The 21,534-nt window shown below is 44.1% G+C and overlaps 3 protein-coding genes and 1 long non-coding RNA gene across 5 annotated transcripts; 3 read left to right on the forward strand and 1 right to left on the reverse strand.

The window, feature by feature from the left end:
- Positions 1-1,800: 1,800 nt before the first annotated feature.
- On the forward strand, positions 1,801-6,579 carry LOC138121398 (arylacetamide deacetylase-like 4). Its single transcript, XM_069034869.1, has 4 exons — positions 1,801-1,977; positions 4,130-4,346; positions 4,719-4,782; positions 5,565-6,579. Exons 1-4 carry the CDS (start codon positions 1,801-1,803, stop codon positions 6,337-6,339), a joined length of 1,233 nt encoding a protein of 410 aa, XP_068890970.1. The 3' UTR covers positions 6,340-6,579.
- A 1,045-nt stretch (positions 6,580-7,624) lies between these two features.
- On the forward strand, positions 7,625-11,287 carry LOC138121403 (arylacetamide deacetylase-like 4). Its single transcript, XM_069034878.1, has 4 exons — positions 7,625-7,801; positions 8,601-8,817; positions 9,574-9,637; positions 10,513-11,287. Exons 1-4 carry the CDS (start codon positions 7,625-7,627, stop codon positions 11,285-11,287), a joined length of 1,233 nt encoding a protein of 410 aa, XP_068890979.1.
- Positions 11,288-12,744: 1,457 nt separating this feature from the next.
- On the forward strand, positions 12,745-16,724 carry LOC138121328 (arylacetamide deacetylase-like 4). The gene is made up of 4 exons (XM_069034735.1): positions 12,745-13,136; positions 14,629-14,845; positions 15,034-15,097; positions 15,772-16,724. Exons 1-4 carry the CDS (start codon positions 12,975-12,977, stop codon positions 16,544-16,546), a joined length of 1,218 nt encoding a protein of 405 aa, XP_068890836.1. The 5' UTR covers positions 12,745-12,974; the 3' UTR covers positions 16,547-16,724.
- On the reverse strand, positions 13,883-21,280 carry LOC138121491 (uncharacterized). Of its 2 annotated transcripts, none has more exons than XR_011156198.1 (6): positions 21,177-21,280; positions 19,758-19,808; positions 16,718-16,822; positions 14,896-14,992; positions 14,620-14,733; positions 13,883-14,159 (listed from the first exon to the last, which is right to left on the reverse strand). It is a non-coding gene; the product is annotated as an uncharacterized lncRNA (long non-coding RNA). The 2 variants fall into 2 exon arrangements; XR_011156197.1 differs by having other exon boundaries at positions 14,620-14,752.
- Positions 21,281-21,534: the final 254 nt, after the last annotated feature.

A 21,534-nucleotide genomic window follows, 5' to 3' on the forward strand; every position in this document is an offset into this window, starting at 1 on the left:
AATTGCAGCCATGAATTTAATTTCTAGGGTTAGTCTGTACAAAGACTACACTGCTCCAGAAATAGAAAAGTCAAAAGGAAGGCTCCTGTCTGGAGTGGAAATCCTAAACTGGAACTAGCGTGGGTTTGATTTTGTTTGGGATCTGAGAAATGATGTTTAATTTTGGAACTTCATTCTCAAACTGGAATCCCTGAACATTGGTGAGTGTGGGGATGTTAGAGAAGTGCAGAGGTGAGACTTTTCTGTAGCCCTTGTTTTCTTTCAAGGTTATCTTATGCTCAAGGCTACCTGTTCTGCTCTGTTGAAAAAGTTCTGAAAATCATGTAAAGAAGGCAGAGAAGCACAATTTTATCTATATTATCACTGTAATGCTATGGTGATGCTGTAATGCTTTCAACAACAAAAAAATAAAAACTAGCACTGCAAATATTTCTAAGAGTGAGAGTTACATTTGCTAAACACTTACTGATGGACAAACCAAACGGAACCCCCTGTGGTGAAAGGAACAACACCACACAGGCAGGCAAAGACCACAATCTTGCTAATTCGACCTGGTCACGTCTGTGCTGTGCTCAGTAATTAACCTACCAAACAAGTGGACATGACCACGTAACTGTGAAAACACAATACAAACTGAAAGTCCACAAACACCGCTGGATGGTGTTTTTTGCTGGTGGATTTTCCAAATCTGGGCTTTTGCGGATTTTTAAAACAAGATTTCCTTCTACTTCAGAATATTTTATGATGACCATGTGCCCTATTAAAAACGCTCAACTTCTCACTAGAAAAACAGTATGAAATTAATTTTTTATAAAGTTTTCTAACTAAAATGACATGGTACTCTCCCCCCATCACTTATAATTTGACTTTACAGCAACAAAAAAAAAACACTAAACAAAAAACAAAACAAACAAAAAACCACCCCCACATTGCTACCTAATAATGTTAGATTTTTACCTGTTTCCTTTCCCTGTGAATTTACAATTTAAATGTTCTGACATTCTAGTTATTTGAAGAGTTGCAGACTTAGATTCCATATTAATTAATCTGCATCATTTAAAGTACACATTAGCACAATCCTACTCCTCAGCAAGAACAAGATAAAGCAGTTTGATTTGAAACTCTTTAATCACTGGTTATCTTAAATCATTTTAAGCTGTACTTGGTGCACACAGAGTTACTGAAGGTTACCTGCAACAAGGTCACCTGATCGTGAATCTAAAGTCAGCCTCCTGTGGCTTTTTAAAAGCATTTTCTTCTGTTAGAAGAAAACATAAATACTAAAAAGAACTGAGATTTGGGTAATGACAGAATTTTCTAAGTGCTACTTTCCAAAGAGCACTGGTGACAATCCCTTTGGCCCTTTTGAGTGACAATCATCACATGCAGGTTCCCACTCCTGAGGAAACTCTTCAGATGGGTGTTTTATAATGCCACAAACTAAAAGCACACAAATGCCCTCTGTCTATTTTCCACCTCCAACTAATTTAATACTAATGCAGTTCATTCATAACACTCTTCTCCCAGCTAAGCACTGGTTTCACACAAAAATTCCAAAATGCTGCTGGCATGGATCTGTTAACAAATCAAGGACTTTGACCAACTTATCTTTTTTGAGATAATGGGAATGTGGGGGAAAGAAAGTGGGAGAGGGAAAGATACCTGCTAATGTATTTGTAAAAGGGAGGAGAGAGGTTTTTACTGGAGCAAACAAAGAACAGGAAGATGAACAAAGAATCAGGAAGTAACAAGCCAAATATATCAAATCAAAAACATCTCAGATCACTGCAGTTCAGCAAAATGGCAGTTGTACTCACAGTGCTGGTGTTATTCTTAGCTGGTTTTCTTGCTGGATTTATATTGTTGGTCATGGGGGCAATTAATTTTGATTTTTCCAACTCAGAAATTCCTCCTGGAGTGAACCAGCCTGCAAAGCTCCGAATCATTCATATAATTTTAATATGCACAGCTGTGGTGGTAAGTGAACCTGGTGTGATTTCTGGGGGAAGAACAGTGAACCTGTAGATTTTAAACTTAGTACAATGCTAGAAGCCTGCATGGAATTATGTTCCAGAGACGAGAGCAGGGCATTGCTGTCATGCTGCATGTTTTATTTAGGTGAGTGTTGCTAAAGAAACTTTGCCAGACTTTTGACACTGCACTGCTCTACCCCAGTACTGCCCAGCTCTGTCTTAGGCAGTACCTATTGCTGCTTTAACACAAGTGTGTCAAAGTCTGACTGTGCTTCTGCCCTGACTCGAGCTGACCTAGTAATGATTTGATTAATTATGTTTATTCATTCTGGATCATTTATATTTCCATTCTGGGTTCAGACTATACCAGATGTCTTCTGGGCCAAGTTTTTCTTGGTCGTGGGGATGACAAGTTCCATATTTATTTTGAATATAAAGTGAGAAGCTGAGCATTTCAGAACTGGCTTTGGGAAGGGGCAGTTTCTGTCACATAAGTGACAAAATTAGGTAACATTGCCCAAGAGGAGCTGAAGGCATTCTTCTGCCCAAAGCACATTTATGTAACTCCTGCAGCAACTAAGTAGGATTCTCTGATGGAAATAAGGGGCTCTAGCCAGTCCAGCTTCTCCAGGTGAAGCAGTCTGTAAAAGCATGGGAAGGTAATCAGTCTCCAAGAGCAGCACTCAGCATCTGGTGAGCTCTGCTGATGGAGGAGCTCACTGAATCACAGGTATTTCTACGCAGCGATAGGTGGAGAGATGTTCTGATGAGACATGACATCAGATTGGAGATAACAGAGGTTGTGCATATATTTTATAAATTAATTTAATGGAATACCTGCAAAGAAAGACAAACTATTTAAAGTTTAAAAAGGAAAACAAAGAGAAAAAAATTCTCTGTCAGAAATATTCTAGATTATGGTTGACCATAGTAAAGAATTCTAGATATATATTCTCATGCTTTGGCTGCACAGAAGTTATAATTAGAAACTGAGATTACATCACTTAAGCAGCTGGAAAAGCCAGTTGTCTTTGTATCATCAATCCACTGTCCACCATAAACCAGCATTGTATGCTGCAATGTAAACAACACAGGGTGAAAGAAAAACAAGTTGCATGTAAAAGTTAAAATGTTCTTGGTATTGTTCCATTCCTGCTTGGAAAATAGCAAATACAAAAGAATAAATCATTTTATCATGTGTGTATGCAATTGGAGACACTGAGACTAGTTTCTATAACCAATTAAAATCAGTACATTGTAAAAAGTCTTAGTTTCTGCAAGAAATCTTTCCTCAAGATCAGGCACAAAGATTATTATAAATACCTGGAATCACTGAAAAAAAAGGCCTTTCATGGATAAATATATTGAGAGTCATGACACTAGTGACAATCCATGCAAATCTGGCTGTCCAATAAGAAATATTCAAAACAGAATCCTGAGTGCTATGAACTTGATCCAAATGTTCCTAAGGACCGAAGTACTGGCTGACATGGCTGAACAATGCATTTCAAAACAGCGGGTATGCCTTTTTTTTATTTACACAAAGTTATGTTGGAGCACTAGCTCTGATTTGTATTCATTTTCTGATGCCTGGCATGAATATCCCTGTGGCACAGAGAATAAACAGAAGTTCATTCCTACTAAATACCTCAGGATTTTCTTGTCAGTGCATGGCACACATCAGTGAGACTTAGGAGACGGATCAAAAAGCTATTATCAAATATATTCTTAAATTAGTCAACTCTACTTTGGGCAAGTGTCTGTACCACGAAAATCAGCACCAGAATGACCCATCTTTCACTATGTTTCCACATCTTCTGGGGGGCAAGGATAGAATAACCAGTGAAAACCAAATTTGCTTTCCATGTTAGGTAAAGGACCCGCTGAGGAAGCAGAGAGATCTATTTCACCAGTCTGTTAATGTTGCATTGTTTGGGGTTCTGTTCTTTGGTTCAGGTAGCTCTCTCATGACCTCTCCTGATGCTGCTGTTACTTGTTCAGTTGTCTCCTATACCTGTACAACTACTCTCTTAGTTCATTACTGCCCTAAAAATACATGACTTAGGCACCGTGAGTTTACTGTCCACACAGTTCGTTTCCTTTGGAAAATACAGGATCTCTCGAGTGAGCTCTCTGTTCTCTTTGCCTTTGAACAGGGAAAGATTTTGGAAAACATTGGCATCTGCACTCAGGTGAATTTTGTACGGTACATGCAAGGAAGAAAGACTCTGGGGGCGGACGCGAAGCTCTTCATCAAGGATCTGTGGTTTGAGAAAGTGCCTGTAAGGATTTACCAGCCTAAGGCTCCATCTGCCAGCCAAAGGAGAGGAGTTATGTTTTTTCATGGAGGAGGATGGGTATTCGGAAATCTTGGTAAGAGATCTAACAGAAAAAATATTATAGTTTAGTTAAAGAAATACATACTTCATAAATAGTAAAGTCGGTTGTTTCTTGATCTGTAGCAGTTGCAAACTTTGAGTATAACCACAGCTTCAATCTTGCAATTCTTGCTGTCAGAAGAAGGCATCTGCTGTGGATCACATGATTTTTCTTACAGGACAATAATATAAGGGGAAAAAATAATGAAATAGGAAGATGAGGAGATACAAAAGGACTGAGGAGCTGTGTAGGAAGCAGCAGAGAAAAGTACAGAATATTTTCTTCTTGCAATTCTTTGACTTCTCCAATAGACAACATCTCTGGAGAGAAAACACCCCAACCCAAACCCCACCAAATCTCTTTCAGAGACCCACGAAAAACTGTGCCGCTTTATCGCCAGAGAAAGTGAATCTGTGGTTGTATCTGTGGGGTGAGTCTTTCCTCATGCTGATTTTGAGAAATTATTTCCTATAGTGTAAATATCACCTCCCGTCTCCCCAGTCATAGCAACAATCTTCCTCAGAGAAATGTCTCTGTGGGACTTCTCAAGCGTGGGATTTACAAATTCATTCTGCTGTTGTTTGGAGCCACTGAAGACTCACTTGGGCTGTTTTCACTGTCTAATTACATCACAAATTATACGTTGGCATATCTAGTTGGAAAATGAAGTTTTGAATCAATATTTTCAAATTCCAAACTCAAAACTGATTGTAAACAGATAGTAAGCTATATGATCTCCTTAACACTTACTCAAGGAAAGCCTGCTTGATGCTTAGGGAAGCACAGTGTGAATGACAAGCTAATACGTTATCAAAATACTGGCATAATGGTTCAGATTATGAGGATATATAACATAGCTTTATGTAACAAAGACATAAACCAGAAGTATTGTCATTTGTGTCCAACTCATTAATCATTTGTGTCCAACCCATGAAAAACTGAAGCAGAAAGTAACTAAATGATTGTCAATGAAACCTACATATAGTTGGCATCTGAGTACTCCTGTGTTGTTAAACACCTAAGAGACATCATAAATAGATGATATAATAACAAAATAATCTGCACCACCTACTCACAGTTTATTGATGATAATCCTGTGGAGAAAAAGAAAATTCTGCAGAAATCAGGGTATTCTTGGTTGCAGGAACCAGGACTTTAGCAATACATTCAAAACTACTATTTCCTTCTCTTACACTTGTCTCTGTGTCCCAGGTACCGTTTAGCCCCTGAGCACAAATACCCCGCTGCATACGAAGACTGTCTGAACGCCACCCAGCACTTCCTGCAGCACCTGGAGCACTACGGCGTGGATCCTGCCCGGGTCATTGTCTGCGGGGACAGTGCTGGGGGCAACCTGGCAGCTGCTGTGAGCCAGACCCTGGCAGGCAGGTCAGACTTCCCCAAACTCCGTGCTCAGATCCTGATCTATCCAGGCCTTCAGGCGCTGGACTTCAATTTGCCATCTTATCAACAAAATCGGGGAGTCCCTCTCTTATTCCGGGAACGTGCTGCTTTCTACATGTTGCAGTATCTAAATGGAAATGCAACAAATCTGGAAGAGGTCTTGGAAGGTTCCCATATTCCTGTAGATATTAAACTAAATTATAGGAAGTGGGTGAGTCCAGACAACATCCCTGAAAAATTTAAGGTCAGAGGCTACAAACCACGTGTGCTACTTGATTGTACAACTGAAGTTTTTGAGAAAGTGAAAAGATTCTGTGAGCCCAACCTGTGCCCGCTGCTGGCTGAAGACACAATTATTCAGCAGCTGCCAGAATCTTTCATCCTGACCTGTGAGTATGACGTGATGAGGGACGATGGCTTGTTGTACAAGAAGAGGCTGGAGGACAACGGGGTTCGAGTGACCTGGTACCACCTCGAGGATGGATTCCATGGAATCATAAACTCATTTAATAGTGACTGGCTGTCATTTCCATCTGGAAAAAGGGGTCTTGATAATATTGTGAATTTTCTAAGAAGCTTATAGCAACATTTTTCTTTGTTTCTGTAAGAACTGCCAATTTTCTGCCACCTTTTATGCTTCTAAATTCCATATAAGAAGTTCAGATAGGAAAATTTGATAAGAAGCAATTATGCCAGTGTGATTACCATAAAAGATGTTTCAAGAATACTATGAAAGTTTCTTTTAGAGCTGTTTGAAGTAGTCCATGCACAGTCTGCCTATTTTAATCATCTGTTTGGACTACACACTTGCTACTCTCTCAGTACATATAAAAGATGCAGTAAAATTTTAAGCCAACATCTGATCTGACCTATTTTATTCAATTACAGTCGATGGTTTCATTCTTCCTAGAAGTGTGTGTTTTAGCAAAGGAGAAAGACGCTGACACTACAGTGCTATAATGCACAGCCTGTGCTCTCTGCTACACCTAGCACCTGAGTTTAAGATTCCCAGTCACCAGTTTGAAGATGTCTGTGGGCTAGGTAACTGGTATTTTAGACTCAAAAAAATGAAGTCACATTAGTTAACTTGACAGTTAGAACTGCAACTGTTCCCAAGAGAAATACTCTATTGACAACTTTGTTTAAATTACAATGGGGAAAATGCTTTAAGTGTTTTCATACGTTTATCAAACGTGGGTATGCTGAAAAACTTGTTCTTGTGCTTGAATAGAATCCTAGAATCACAGAATGGTTTGGGTTGGAAGGAACATTAAAGTTCATCTTCTTCCAACGCCCTGCCATGGGTAGGGACACCTGGTCTAGCCCAGGTTGCCTCAAGACCCAAATAAGCTAACAACAAAATAAGACTTAAGCATTTATTTTTGCGGAGCATGGTACTTACCTTCCCCCCACCCCTCCCTTGTTCCCATTTTCTTTTCTAAATGTGCTTGATAAAAGCATGTATTCCAAACTATGTAAAGCATGCCCACAATGCAGGAAGTGAATGTCCTGGCTGCACATCAGCTGCAAGGGACAATTTAATCGCCACATTCACTGGCTCTCTGTCATAGACTAGAACTTCATTCAGGACTTAACTGCAATCTCTGAGCACTCACTGTTATCATCCACAATCCAAGAGTTCTGTATTCAATACCAGACCCTTTATCAGTCCCACAATTATCATAAAGATAAACAGGAAATTAAACACATGTGATAACTGCTGGCACATTGCACAACATTTCCAATGACTTTAAAGTGAGTGACACCTGAAAGATCTCTTGCAACTGGGACTGCTCCAGGCCTTACTATTGCCTTAAAAAGCCAAATCCCAGATAGGCGTGAAGACACGTCACCTCTGGATAGGTGAAATGGCATTTTTTTATCTGCTGCCAATGATACTACTGGCAATTTTTGTTGCTTCATTCATATCAGCAATCATAAGAACAATTCAAACTGAGTATGCCAATTGCAGCATCCCTCCTGGAGTGAGCAATCCTGGAAAACTTCGACTTATTGTTGCTGTTTTGATTGTTACATCTACTCTGGTGAGTAACTCTGCCGAGACTTCTGCCAGAAATGTTGTTAGATGTTATTTTTGCTGTATATGTAAATACCAGAATCCTGCCAGCTCCATCAAGGCTTAAATGATGGCTTTTCTCTTCTGGGGGCTTACTTGAGAGGACAGTTTTTGGAAAATAATTTCTGTTAGACCTCAATCAGATTTTCCCTGTTCCATAAGGATTAAGACAACTATAAGAGCCCAAGCTTTATCAGCTGAGCTTCCCTAACTAAATTTAAAATTAAGAAGTGAGATTGCTTTGATTTCCACTTTAGGTAAGCACATATGATATTTTTAGGCCATTCTTGGGGCTTTCCAGTAACATGGAAGGCTGGGTAATGTAGCAGTAACGGAAGACTGGATGCTTTCTAAGATGACAAAAACAGAAACCCCATAAACCTTAGAGGGGTGAGAGACACTTGGGAGCACTGCTCCCTCACCAGCTGCCCCTTCACCAGTTGCCCTTCATTGGCTGCCCTTCACCAGTGATCCTTCACCAGTCGCCCTTCTCTCACCAGGAGCCCCCTCACCAGGTGCCCCTTCACTGAGTGTCCCTCACCATTTGCCCTCTTCCAGGTGCCCTCGCACCAGTTACCCCTGGCCAGAAGCCCCTCACCAGTCACCCCTCACCAGTCGCTCCATGCCACTTGCCCTTCTGGTGCCCCTCACGAGCTGCTCCTCACGCGGTTCTCCCTCACCCGATTCCCCCTCATCCGGTGCCCCTCAGAGCTGTCCGCGCGCGGTCTCGTCTCAGCTCACCCCGGCTGTTCTCCCTCTCCCAACAGGGCAGGATTTTTGAGAAGATGGAGCTGTGCAGCAGTCTGGCCTTCAAGCGCCGCGTGTTCTCCGGGTGGCGGCCGGGCCCGGCGCGGGGGGTGCGGCGGGAGGACGCGCGGCTCGGGCGGGTGCCCGCGCGGCTGTACCGGCCCCGCGCGGCTGTACGGGCCCCGCGCCCCGCCGTGCTGCTGTTCCACGGCGGCGGCTGGATCTGCTGCAGCCTCGGTGCGGCCCCGGGCCCCGGCTCGGCCACCGACCCCTCGGGACGGGACCCCCTGGCAGTGTCTTCGTAGCGTTAGCGAGTCAGGCGTTACTTCGGCCTTGGCCACCGGCTGTGTGTGGCCGACAGAATTCCGGCCTCCACACAGACGCTGATACAAAACTTTTTCACCTGTTCATACACTTTTAGCAAACAAAGAAATTAATGTCCATTGGTTCTAAATTAATTAATTCTCTTTCATAAATTGATATTCTCTCCTCTTTAGTCTTTTTAGTATAGTTTTCCTCTGGTAGGGACTTTCTAATACACATATACTGAGTCTTTTGTTAGGTGCTTCTTTTTATTCTGATTTCTGCAAAATGTCCTTGTAGTCCATAAATTCTGTCCTTTTTGTATCCAATTTCAACAATACACATCACCTCCCAGGCCTTGTTCATTGAACCGTATCAGGGTTAGTTTAGCAAAGCTTTTAAAAGTTTCAGTGATTTTCCCAATCAAGTCAACAATACCAGTCTGCGTAAAGACAGTTAGCTACATGCTGCCTAAAAGTGATTTAAGACTAGCACACTGCTTATAATGAATATACCGGTTATGATTGATTGAAACAAATAATTAAAAATGAATTAGAAAGTTACATAATTTCCAGCAGCTGGAAGGCTGACCTCCGGCTGGGCTTTCCCATCCACTGCACAGGGAGGCAGCAGGGCACGGGGAGAGCTTGAGCGTTTGAGGGCAGCAAAATATCTTCTGATGTGTTTCAGACTCCCATGAAAGGATCTGCCAGTACATTGCCAAGGAAAGCGGCTCGCTGGTGGTGTCTGTGGGGTGAGTTACGGCCGGGCTGCCCCGGGAAAGCCTTTTTACCTCTTGTCACTTCTCAGCACTGCAGGGATGTGCAGCTGATGGGAATGCTCCTGTTCAGAAGCTGGACTCAACGATCCTGATGGGTCCCTTCCAACTCAGCATTTTCTTTGATTTTCCCAGAATCCTGGGTGTCCAGACAGAATTGCAAGAGGGTTGTTTTAATTACTCTCCCTGCTCCATCAGCTAACACTGCAGACACAGGCCACAGTAAGGTCCATGTATCTCCCAACACAGAGCTATGCTGGCACCACGCAAAAACAAGGAATGCTTTCCAGAAGAGAGTTCCAATGTGTTGAGAAATGACTAATACACTGACGTGGAAGGTGGTGATTCAGTGATCCATTTAAATAGGTGTGCACTTCAAGGAGTTTTTTAACAGTAAGAATCAAATGCTAGTAAGTTTTAATACTAGTAATACTGAAAAACAGAACTGTTCCAGTTATTTTAAATAAAGAAAAAATAATTCAAAAAAATGGAATATCCTAAATAAAGGTGAGGTGCAGATTGATTAAATTACTTAATCCACAAGCCAGATGCAGTCTACACCAGAAAAGAAAAATGAATTACATAACTTAATTTGTGATCAGGGCTGCTCTCCGAATATCCCAACTAAGCTTGAGTCCTTGCAGCCTCATCCTATGGCTCTCACTTCTCTGGGATGACTCATTGGACAAATATCTGTTTAGCAGATAAAAATACCTTTATGTTTTTTTTGTTTTTTTTTTTCTGAGGGAAAAATTACTTCAACACAGGGAAAACCGGGGTGATGTTGATATTTCATATTTACAGTTATGACATTTCCTCCTGTTATTTTGTTGTCTCTGTCAATGTCCCAGGTACCGTTTAGCCCCTGAGCACAAATACCCCGCTGCATACGAAGACTGTCTGAACGCCACCCAGCACTTCCTGCAGCACCTGGAGCACTACGGCGTGGATCCTGCCCGGGTCATTGTCTGCGGGGACAGTGCTGGGGGCAACCTGGCAGCTGCTGTGAGCCAGACCCTGGCAGGCAGGTCAGACTTCCCCAAACTCCGTGCTCAGATCCTGATCTATCCAGGCCTTCAGGCGCTGGACTTCAATTTGCCATCTTATCAACAAAATCGGGGAGTCCCTCTCTTATTCCGGGAACGTGCTGCTTTCTGTGCTTTGCAGTACATTCAAGGGAACACATCAAATCTGGAAGAGGTCTTGGAGGGCTCTCATATTCCTCCAGACCTGAGGCTGAAGTATAGAAAGTGGGTGAGTCCAGACAACATCCCTGAAAAATTTAAGGTCAGAGGCTACAAACCGCACAAGCCCTGTGAATTCAAGCCTGAAGTTTATGAGACAGTGAAGAGATTCTGTGAGCCCAACCTGTGCCCGCTGCTGGCTGAAGACACAATTATTCAGCAGCTGCCAGAATCTTTCATCCTGACCTGCGAGTATGATGTGCTGAGGGACGATGGCTTGTTGTACAAGAAGAGGCTGGAGGACAATGGGGTTCGAGTGACCTGGTACCACCTCGAGGATGGATTCCATGGAATCGTAAACCTATTTGAATATTGTGGTTTGTCATTTCCGTCTGGGAAAAGGGGATTGGACAAGGCTGTTGCATTTATAAAAAGCCTGTAAAAAGAGCTCTCCCTCATTATGCTTCTCCCACTAATGTCTCTGCTTAGGCTCCCACACCTCAGGTAGTGCTGGTCAGTAAGGATGTGACACCTTTTGATGTGTAAAATATTAACTCTGATATCCATGAACTTCAGATTAACACATATCTTTTCCTCACGAGACTCCTGACAGTTCAATCTTTACAATTTTTCTACATGTTTTTTTCAAATTGGCGTATGATTGATTCCTTATCTTAAATTACTAAATTATTTATTCCTATACAAATAATCAATGTGGAATGATTTGGATTAAATGCTGTTCACTACAGCCAGGATATTTGTGATGTCCATTTGATAAGCTCCAAAGCATGACTTTATTTAGCTAAAAAGTACGAGCTAGGTAGATAGTGAGCTGGAGGGAAGAGATAGAGGAAAACTCTGGAAAAACGGGCAGAGATCGAGATCTCAGTGAGGAGATTGAGCAAATATTCCATGGCTACAAAAGTAGCAGTATAAGGCCAGAGTTGATGGGGGACACCCTGCTGGAGGCAAGTAAGGGCTGCTCTGATTTTGAAATAATTGTAGCTCTACAAAGTCCTATTTAATTTTGGAATGTCTCCACTATGCCCGCTGAGGGCAGGATACACTGTTGAGAGGAAATGCTGACACCAGGTTTTAGAAAGACAGGAAGGATCAGTGAACTGGACTCTTGGTCTGTGTGTACTGAAAGGTACAGCTTAAAGAGAGAGAGAATATGAAGCAAAATGTTCTTCCAAAGGGTGTTCCCCAGTATTAACTTTTGCAGAATCTGTGCTGTGTTTGTGTGCTACAATCTGTCAATTTGTGCTGTCTCCACGGCTTGAGTTTTATTTACAGGATGAGACAGTGTATTCCCTGACAGGATGCTTCATTACACCCTGCTGATGAAAGCAAGGAAGAACAGCACACTCAGAACAGCCAGACTGAGGACATGGAAATGACAGAATTGCTAGGGTTGGGAGTGACCTCTGGAGATCATCCAGTGCAATCACCTGCCAAGGCAGAGTCACCTGGAGCAGGTGATGCAGGAACACATCCAGGTGTGCTTGGAATGTCACCAGAGAGGGAAACTCCACACCCTCCCTGGGCACTGTCCCAGTGCTCTGCCACCCTCAATGCAAAGAAGTTCTTCCGCATGTTGAGGTGAAACTTGCGTTTTAGTTTATGCCCATTGCTCCTCGTCCTAAGGAAATCCTCAGGAAAAAAGGAAAAAAAATCCTACAGGGCTGAGAAAAGCAGAACTTTTTACAAAAACAAATGCTGCCTTCCCTTAGGTTTCCCTGCGCAAGGGCAGCCCTTCACTGAGCACGGGCAGCCAGCCCTTCCTTTAACCTCCCGCGGGCAGCCGCTCGCAGAGAATCGCGGAACTGAGGGCGGAGGGGCGGCGGTGAGCCGGCCGGGGGCGCAGGGTCGTGGGGGCCGTGCCAGCCCAGGCGCGGCGGGAGGCGGCGCCGGGCGCGTCCGTTCCCCGGTACCGCGCGCAGGTCACGCCGGGCCTCCTTGAACCGAGATTACCCGGCCGGCGCCTCCGGCCGCTCCGCGCGGCTCCCCCCGGCCGCCCGCACCATGACCCCTGCGCCGGCTTTGCGGAGCGGCCGCACTCGGCCCGTGACGGGGCCGCGGCTCTGCCGAGCACTGCCGGGGGAGCCCCGCGGGGCCGCGGCCGGGCCATGGCGCTGCTGCCCGCGCTGCTGCTGCTGCTCCTGCCCCTGGCGGCGCTGGCGGCGGCCGCGGTGCTGCTCGGCCTGCCCGGCTACGACATCCCGGCCGGGGTGAACCAGCCGGCCAAGCTGCGCCTGGTGCTGACCGTGCTGCTCGGCACCGCCGCGCTGGTGAGTGGCGGTGCGGGGGGCGAGGGGGGGCGTTTGGGGGCACCCGCGGGCTGGGGGGGCGGGGGGGGCAGCGGTTGCACAAACACGGGGAGCCGGGGGTAGGATCCGCGTGTCCCCGCGGGATGCTGGCGGTGCCGCATCACGGGGAGGGCATGCGGAGAGCACCCGCCGGGCGGGTTCTGCCCCGGGGCAACCCCCGATACGGGCACTGCAAGGGCACCCCCGATCCGGACACTGCCCCCGATATCCCCCAGTCGAGGATGCTGCCGCCGGCACCGCCGGTCCAAACACTGCCCCGAGCAACCCCCGGTCGAGGATGCTGTCCCGGACACCCTGGTGCGGACACTGTCCCGGGCACTCCCGGCCGGGCTGCTGCGGGGAGCACTGCCCATGTCGCGGGCAAACCCCGTTCCCGGTTCGGTAACGTGCTGGGGCGTGTTAGCGGAGACTGCGACGGCTGATGGCAGCCCTGAATTCGGGGCTGGGCTGGTGTTCTGCCTGATAACTGCCCGCAGCTTCAGGCGAAATCACCTTGCACAAGGAAAGCTGCAGCCCTTCAGCTGCTCCTGCCACGGCTGACATTTATGGCACACAATCCGGTTAGGGCTGCTTTATTTAATCCCTGGACTCCCTCTGGCAGGGTTGCATAAACGGCATTAGAGCCCTCCTCAGCTCTGCCTCTGTTACTTACTGTCTTTGAATTTCTTAAAATCTTCAGCTTTGTCACTCCTTCAGCCCCAAACATCACCCCTGCTGTCACACAGACTTTGTTTTCCTCCACACAGATTCTTAAACCATTTACATCCTCTTTAAATTAAATTTAATGACAATGCTGCCCAGAAATCCTGAACCCCACTAGCAGGTGACAAGACAGACTCACTGGGCATTAAAAAGAGGGATCTTGTTCAGCCAGGGAATGATAACTGATTCCCAGCTTCTTGTTTCTTCACTTATTACATCAGATTTATATTCTAGCTTGCAAGAGCATTGGGAAAGGAAGCAACTTCATTTTGCTCAGTAGATCTGTTGAGCAAATAAAAAGCAGTAACTAACTTGCACAACACAGCTTGGCACTTTAGATTTGCAAATTCACTGAGTTTTATGGTCTAATTCATGAACATTAGTTTCAGCAATGAAGAACTGTTTCTACATACTGCATTTAGTTGTTGTTATCAAGTATAAATGAAACAAGAATGACACAAATATGTGCAGGACAATGCTGATGATTAAAATATGACGACCAGTTTGGCTGATCTTTATAAAATTTCTGATGTGATGTTACAATGACATTGGATTTGAGTAGTGCAAGTAAATTTTTCTACAGACTATAGGATGTGAGAACTTGGGAAAATTGTTTCATTTCCAAATCAGAGTTCTGTGTTTCTTTAAAATTTCCCCCAAATAAAGTTTGATGTAAGTACGACACAGAATTTTTATACCCTGGCTAACTCCAGACTTTTAAACATGCCTTAATGTCTTTTACCTTTAACAGGGAAGGATTTTGGAGAAGACTGGGCTTTGCAGCCAAATCACTTTTGGCCGATACGTGCGACAGGGACGGAAACTAGGGCTGGATCCAAAGCTCTTTATCCAGGATCTGCAGTTTAACGAAGTACCTGTGAGGGTTTATCAGCCTAAAGCTACCTCTGATGGGCCAAGGAGAGGCATCCTCTTCTTTCATGGAGGAGGCTGGGTATTCGGAAGCCTTGGTAAGATACTTCCTGGAGGAACTGTAGTAGTGTAGAAAGAATATTCTCACCTTTTTAGAAAATTGAAATAAGATGAGGTTTCAGCATGTGATTTGGGATGAAGTCTGAAGCCTTTCTGGAATGGACGTTGCTCAGGCTGTCCCAAAGCTGAGGGCAATAGCAAAGCATTAACAACATTTCTTTTGCAGATACCTATGAAAAGGTGTGTCGCTACCTCTCCAGGGAGAGTGACTCGGTAGTTGTGTCTGTGCAGTAAGTGAACACTACCCAGTTCTGTTGTTGGGAGGTTACTGTTGCTGTGGGACTACAGCAGAGCTGCGCTGGTTTTGGAGATGCGCTTTTTTGGCAGAGGAATTTCTATGGGATTCAGTGAAGTCCATAAAGAGACAAATAGTGATAACTGAGATTTTGCAGCTCTTAAATGTTCAATGCCAGAGATACTCCAAAAAGATATAACTGGAAATATTTGGCACACTAAAGAAGTCTATAAAAGCCAATTAAAAACTTAGGTGAAAAAAAGTCTTCCTTGCACTGAACATATAGACATGTTGGTGCTCCAAGCAATTGGGAACTATGGGAAAAGAGAGTAATCACACTGAAATACTCCCATTTTACACATAGGAAGCAGAGGCACAAAATTATTAAATAACCTTGTCAGGAGTACAGAGGGAGTTTTCAGCATCAGTAGGAATTATACAAGTCCTTGGTCAGATTGTTAATCAGAGACAATGCTTCTTCAGTGAGTCCTTGTGACTGAACTCACCATTTACAGCTTACCTGCAATTCCAAACTGTTTGGAGGTACTGAAGACCCTAACCTAGAGCCAAACCAACCCAAAATGATAGGGCTGAAGAACAGCATACGAGACCATTTCCTGATTACTTCTACTGATGTTTCCTTCTCTTACACTTGTCTCTGTGTCCCAGGTACCGTTTAGCCCCTGAGCACAAATACCCCGCTGCATACGAAGACTGTCTGAACGCCACCCAGCACTTCCTGCAGCACCTGGAGCACTACGGCGTGGATCCTGCCCGGGTCATTGTCTGCGGGGACAGTGCTGGGGGCAACCTGGCAGCTGCTGTGAGCCAGACCCTGGCAGGCAGGTCAGACTTCCCCAAACTCCGTGCTCAGATCCTGATCTATCCAGGCCTTCAGGCGCTGGACTTCAATTTGCCATCTTATCAACAAAATCGGGGAGTCCCTCTCTTATTCCGGGAACGTGCTGCTTTCTTTGCTTTGCTGTACCTCAATGGGGATGCACTGCACATGCAAGAGGTCTTGGAGGGCTCTCATATTCCTCCAGACCTGAGGCTGAAGTATAGAAAGTGGGTGAGTCCAGACAACATCCCTGAGGAATTTAAGGTCAGAGGTGTGAAGCCATTTGGGCCCACTGATTTTATAGCTGAAGTTTATGAGACAGTGAAGAGATTCTGTGAGCCCAACCTGTGCCCGTTGTTGGCTGAAGACTCTGTTGTTCACCAGCTGCCAGAATCTTTCATCCTGACCTGCGAGTATGATGTGCTGAGGGACGATGGCTTGTTGTACAAGAAGAGGCTGGAGGACAACGGGGTTCGAGTGACCTGGTACCACCTCGAGGATGGATTCCATGGAATCATAAGCCTATATGATTATTGTGGCTTCTCATTTCCGTCTGGGAAAAGGGGACTGGACAGCGTTGTTAACTTCCTAAAAAGCTTATAGTAAACATCTTAGATTCCACAAGTCTCTTCATGCCTCAACCTAGGAAAATATCTTTTTAGGATATTTAATATCAGGTTATGGGTAGTCAATCAGGGGCAGCCATTAACAATGATAAACAAGGCTCATCAGAACCTCATTCCAGCTGTTAGTTGGAACATGGAATATACAAACCTTATGCAAGCTTGTACCATGCTGCAAGCCCTTATCTTTAGCTCTGTCAGTAAAGAACAGTTCTTTGAATGGACATCTGGTTTGTTCCAGTTGTTTAAAATATATCTGTATGAAGAGAAACTGTGTGTTAGCAGGTGTGTGTGGTATGAGAATAAAACCCACCTGACTTTAGTGGGTTGTGAACCACTGTTTTGGTTGACAATAAATAAATATGATGCAGCCTCAAATGTGGTCACTGTCACTGTGGGCACAACAAACATGGTTCCATGGCCAAGCAGTTCCAACATCACCCATGTTTCTCAGCACACGGGCAGGACTGGAGCCCCTTCCTGCCCCAGCTTTAGCAATGGGCTACTGGGTAATGTTTCACTCACATAACTTGAAAGACAGTTCCATCAGCCAGGGAGGGGAGTGCTGGTGGGGCAAACAAATACGATTGCATCACAAAAAGGTGGGTAAGATTTGTGGAAAATTGGACCCAAATACTCTACTACAGCTCTCATTGGAAACTGGCTGTAGAAGAGGAAAAGGGAAAGATCAGGAGAGAAGGAAGGGGAAGATGAGGAAGGTCAGGGCAGGAACAGAGCAAGTCAGAACCTGTGCTGTCGGGGTAGTACGGGGCTGTAGCTGTCAGCTGGAGTGAGTCCAGCCTCAGCTCATGAGAGTAATAAAAGGGAGAAGAATAAGCATCTTTCTTGGCCTGTATTAATTCATTCTGTTTATGACCTGCCCTTCCTCTCCTTAAGCTAGGGCAGAAGCAATGCTGGAGCACAGGTTGCACTGAGTGGTTCACACTGTATATAACATTGGCCAATTAAAAATGGCACTTACAGCAGTCACTTGAGGCTGCTGTACCACTTACACACAACTATATAGCAATATAGACAATAACATACACCAACATCATGCAAGAGAGACTCCGCTAATCCTTTCAGAATTTAATATTTATTATGACTTGTATCAGAGGATCTTTAATAATCTGGATATTGGTCTCATTTGCTTGTAGAAACACGAGCATCTTTGCTAGCAGAGCTGCTCAATAGATTTCATGCCCTGCTTAAAAGCTCAGCAAAATTTTGTCATTAGACTTTTAACTTTGTCAAAACATGCCAGTTAGGTTCAATATTAGAGCTGTTCAAGCAGATCCTCCTGACTCTGCTAGAATTGCTTCCTTTAGATTTTTTTCCTGGAACCAAATGCCAGACCGTGTTGCAGTCTGCTGCAGCAGAAATAGAACAAAGGGGGGAAAATGGTTCATTCATGCTTTTCAGACGCTAGTTCCTATGGCAGGTGAAGATATTTAACTACATTAACCAAACCCCAGATAATTTTTCAATTTCAACTCAAGTGCTATACAGCATCTTTTATTTGCACTAAGGAACCAATCTAAAATTTTACACTGGCTGATTTACCAGTTGACTTTACCAGCTGAGGCAAAGAACACAGACCAGACTTCTTCCCAAAAAAAAGCACTTGTGTAGATTAAGAAAGGAGCACTGGGACAGAGCTGCTGTGATTACTGGGCTGCCTCAGCAATGCTGAGTGTTGTGTATCTCTCACATTTATAAACTCAGCAGCATCTCATACAGAACAGCTTCATCTGCTTCCCAGCTCACAGATCAGACACTAAGGAGAACCACGATGGGGAAATTTGAGGTAAGGAGCAGAAAATTCCAATGTGGGGCTGTGTGTGCCAACATTCCAGGCAGTGATGATCTGTGACTAATAAATCCTGTTTTATATATCCTTAAACATCTGTATGTGTAAAGGAAGGCACTGCAGCTCTATGGCTGTGCACAGGCCCCAGAGCTCCCCTGTAGGTTGGATTCCAGTGGGAATCCTTCCCGAGGCAGGCAACCAGCACACGCTGCTTGGGACTCCCTGGATGTTTCCCAGTCTGTGCCTTGGGGTGACCAGGGCACATGAAGAAAACCAGTGTGTTACTCCCACCTGGGACTGGGTATTGTGTCTTCAGGGCATTCTCTGGGCTCTAATAGCAGCTTGCTGGTAAAATAGGATTATTTTAATCAGCACACCTCCAATTCATATAAACAAACTGCACTTAAATAAGGCCCAGATCTTTTACAATACTTTTCCCACAAGCATTATCTGCTAGAACGTCCCTTCCACCTCTGCACCCCCAAGTATTGTTATTATTCTCTCTAGACAGGCAGCTGGAAGGTTGGATATGCAATGCTGCTGCACGAAACCCTTAGGCAGCACAAGGCAATCAGCTTTTCATTTTCAGCCTTCTTAAATGTGTCTGCAAATCCATGATGCAAATGTTGAAATCAGACTGATCAGATCTCATGACATACAGATGCAGTTGCTTAAGTGGAAATTTATTTGAAATGCAAATGCCCTTATTTTCAGAGATTAATTTATAAGTAACACAAAGACTGACAAAGGTGTGTGATATCAGTGGCACTACAGTCTGACTCAAAAGCACACTAAGCCATCTGAATGCTGTGCACAACTGTAGCATGTGCATCTCAGGGCCTGCCACTGCAGCACTTTTCATCCATCACAAGGGAGCAAGAAGCCAAAATTTAGTGTCAGAGTACGCTGAGAAGTGCAGTGGACATGGCTACAACGTGTGCTGCCTCCCCTCTGCAGCTGGAGTGCAAGTTGGCCTGGATTCCTCAGCAATCAGATTTCTCCATTCTTGGTAGTTCTTGGCATTTTTAATTCAATGAAATGGAACATGGTACACTGTCAATATATAGATTTAGAGACAGGAACCTCCTTCTGTTTACATTCTGGAAATGGATCTTGTGGTGACTTTTGGCTACTTTCTTACCCAATCAGTACCTTATTTTTTGGATTAATGAAGTGGAAATGTTATTCATATGACAATCCCTATTCACCAAAGGGAGCAATGAAGGAGAGTGTCAATGAACAGATTTCTCTCCCCTATCCAATATCAGTTTAAAACAAGGAGAGCTGTGGGATACAACTAGCGGGAGAATTCATGGAGTATTATTATCTTTCTGAATTTTTAAGTAGAAGGTACACCTGTGCTAACTTTTTAAATACCTACCATAGAGGCTCTGAAGAATCAGGATTCCTGATTGATAACATTACACTCTGGCTAGAAGAGAAAATCACTGTTAGATACTGACAGATGCAGTAGACACACATGTCCTGGGAACAAAAAGATCCATTTTGTCCTTAATCTGCTGTCAAAATAGTACAAACATTCCTTATGACAACTGTGGAGTGAAAACACCTGGACCAAAAATTTCGTTACATCCTTTCTAACATTTAATCTTGTCTCAGCATAACCCACTCTCTATGGCCACCTCAAAGACCTGATGAAAAGCTGCACTAGAAAGAAGTTGAGTGATGTCTGGTGTCTGCCCCATTTCCTGTGAAAGCCCAACAATTTCTGCTTTTGCTACTTGTCAGCTGACACAACAACCTAAAACTCATGACCTCCCGACCAGGGATATCTTCCCCAAAATGTCAGTAGAATCCTGGACTTTGAAGAGGGGCAGAATATCTGCAAACCATGGGGCAACTGGTGAGAGCCAGAGAAACTGGAGATGCCCCTGTGTAAACTGCTTAGGGTGATCTTAAGTACTACTTAATATAGCTTGTTGTTTGTGGGAGCTGCTCCATGCAGAAGGAATGAGAATTAGGTTATACAGGCACAGGGCTTTAGACCAGTTAGAACAAGTTGCTGGGTTACATCCTGACCTGCAGGTGGCCAGGACTATTTCAGAAGATATTAAATCACTGAAACCAAATTTTTCATCTCTTGGTTTTTAGTCAATAAATAGTTGCAGTAAAAAAAAACAACCAAGCCAAAACACAAAACAAGTGGGATGGAACTTGAAAAGACATAAAACTCTTAATTGCTTTGCCCTCTGTTTTTTTTATTTTTACACAGCTTGCTTCGTGTTTCTTTGAAGAAAGAGCAGAAAAGAACCTTGTGTTATTCCATAGTATGTCTGAAACATCCAAGAATAAAGCAAACATAGGAAACAGCTGCACATGCAAGGACAAGGTGAAGCAAGGTTAGTCCCCATGCAGGAAGCAGGCAGACCTTGATTACCCTTGGCTTTACATAGGGAACAGCACTTAAAGGCAGATAAGCTGCAAAGCAAACTACATTAGCTGACCTTGCATTACCAGAGGGCAAACCTGGAAGAAATAGCTCTGGGGGACCTTTCCACCATGGGATAGGCCACCCTGAGACTTTGCTCCTATGTAAGAAGTGCTGGTACAAGTCCAAATTCTTATTGCTCCAATGTGCAACTTCTGCATTTAAATCACATTTGGCCCAGAGCAGAGATCTGCAGAGATCAGCTGCTCTTGGTCTGAGGCTCAACAATAAACCTGCAGCAAGTTAAAGGCTTACATTCAATATATCTGGAATTAATTCAATGCAATTCATCATTTTTGCTCAAGATTAGCAATATTATAATTATTTTTAGGAACAAGATAAAGCATATACCTTAGTCTTGGCATGGACAAGCCCCTGGCCATGGTCTGGATGGAGTTTTACCTCTGCAACATTTTAGTCACTGTGATTTAGATTTGCGTTTTCAAGGTTGGGATTTCAAGTGAAGGACATTGACGACTCAGACGTGCAGAGCAACAGTGGCACCTATTGGCAAAGGGACTGTGGCTCTGTGAGACACCCAAAACCATCTGGGAACAGAGCCTCTCAGCTGAGTGCAGGCACCAGAAAGCAGCGTCCTTAATGAAATCTTTCAGAGATGCAAGAGCCCTGGTAATTAGATAAGCATTATATGGGTTTTTTTAGGCTTCAAAGCCCCGGGGAGATCAAAGGCAATTAGAAAAAATTGAAA

This window comes from Aphelocoma coerulescens, chromosome 21 (genome assembly GCF_041296385.1).
Source record: "Aphelocoma coerulescens isolate FSJ_1873_10779 chromosome 21, UR_Acoe_1.0, whole genome shotgun sequence".
NCBI lineage: Eukaryota > Metazoa > Chordata > Aves > Passeriformes > Corvidae > Aphelocoma > Aphelocoma coerulescens.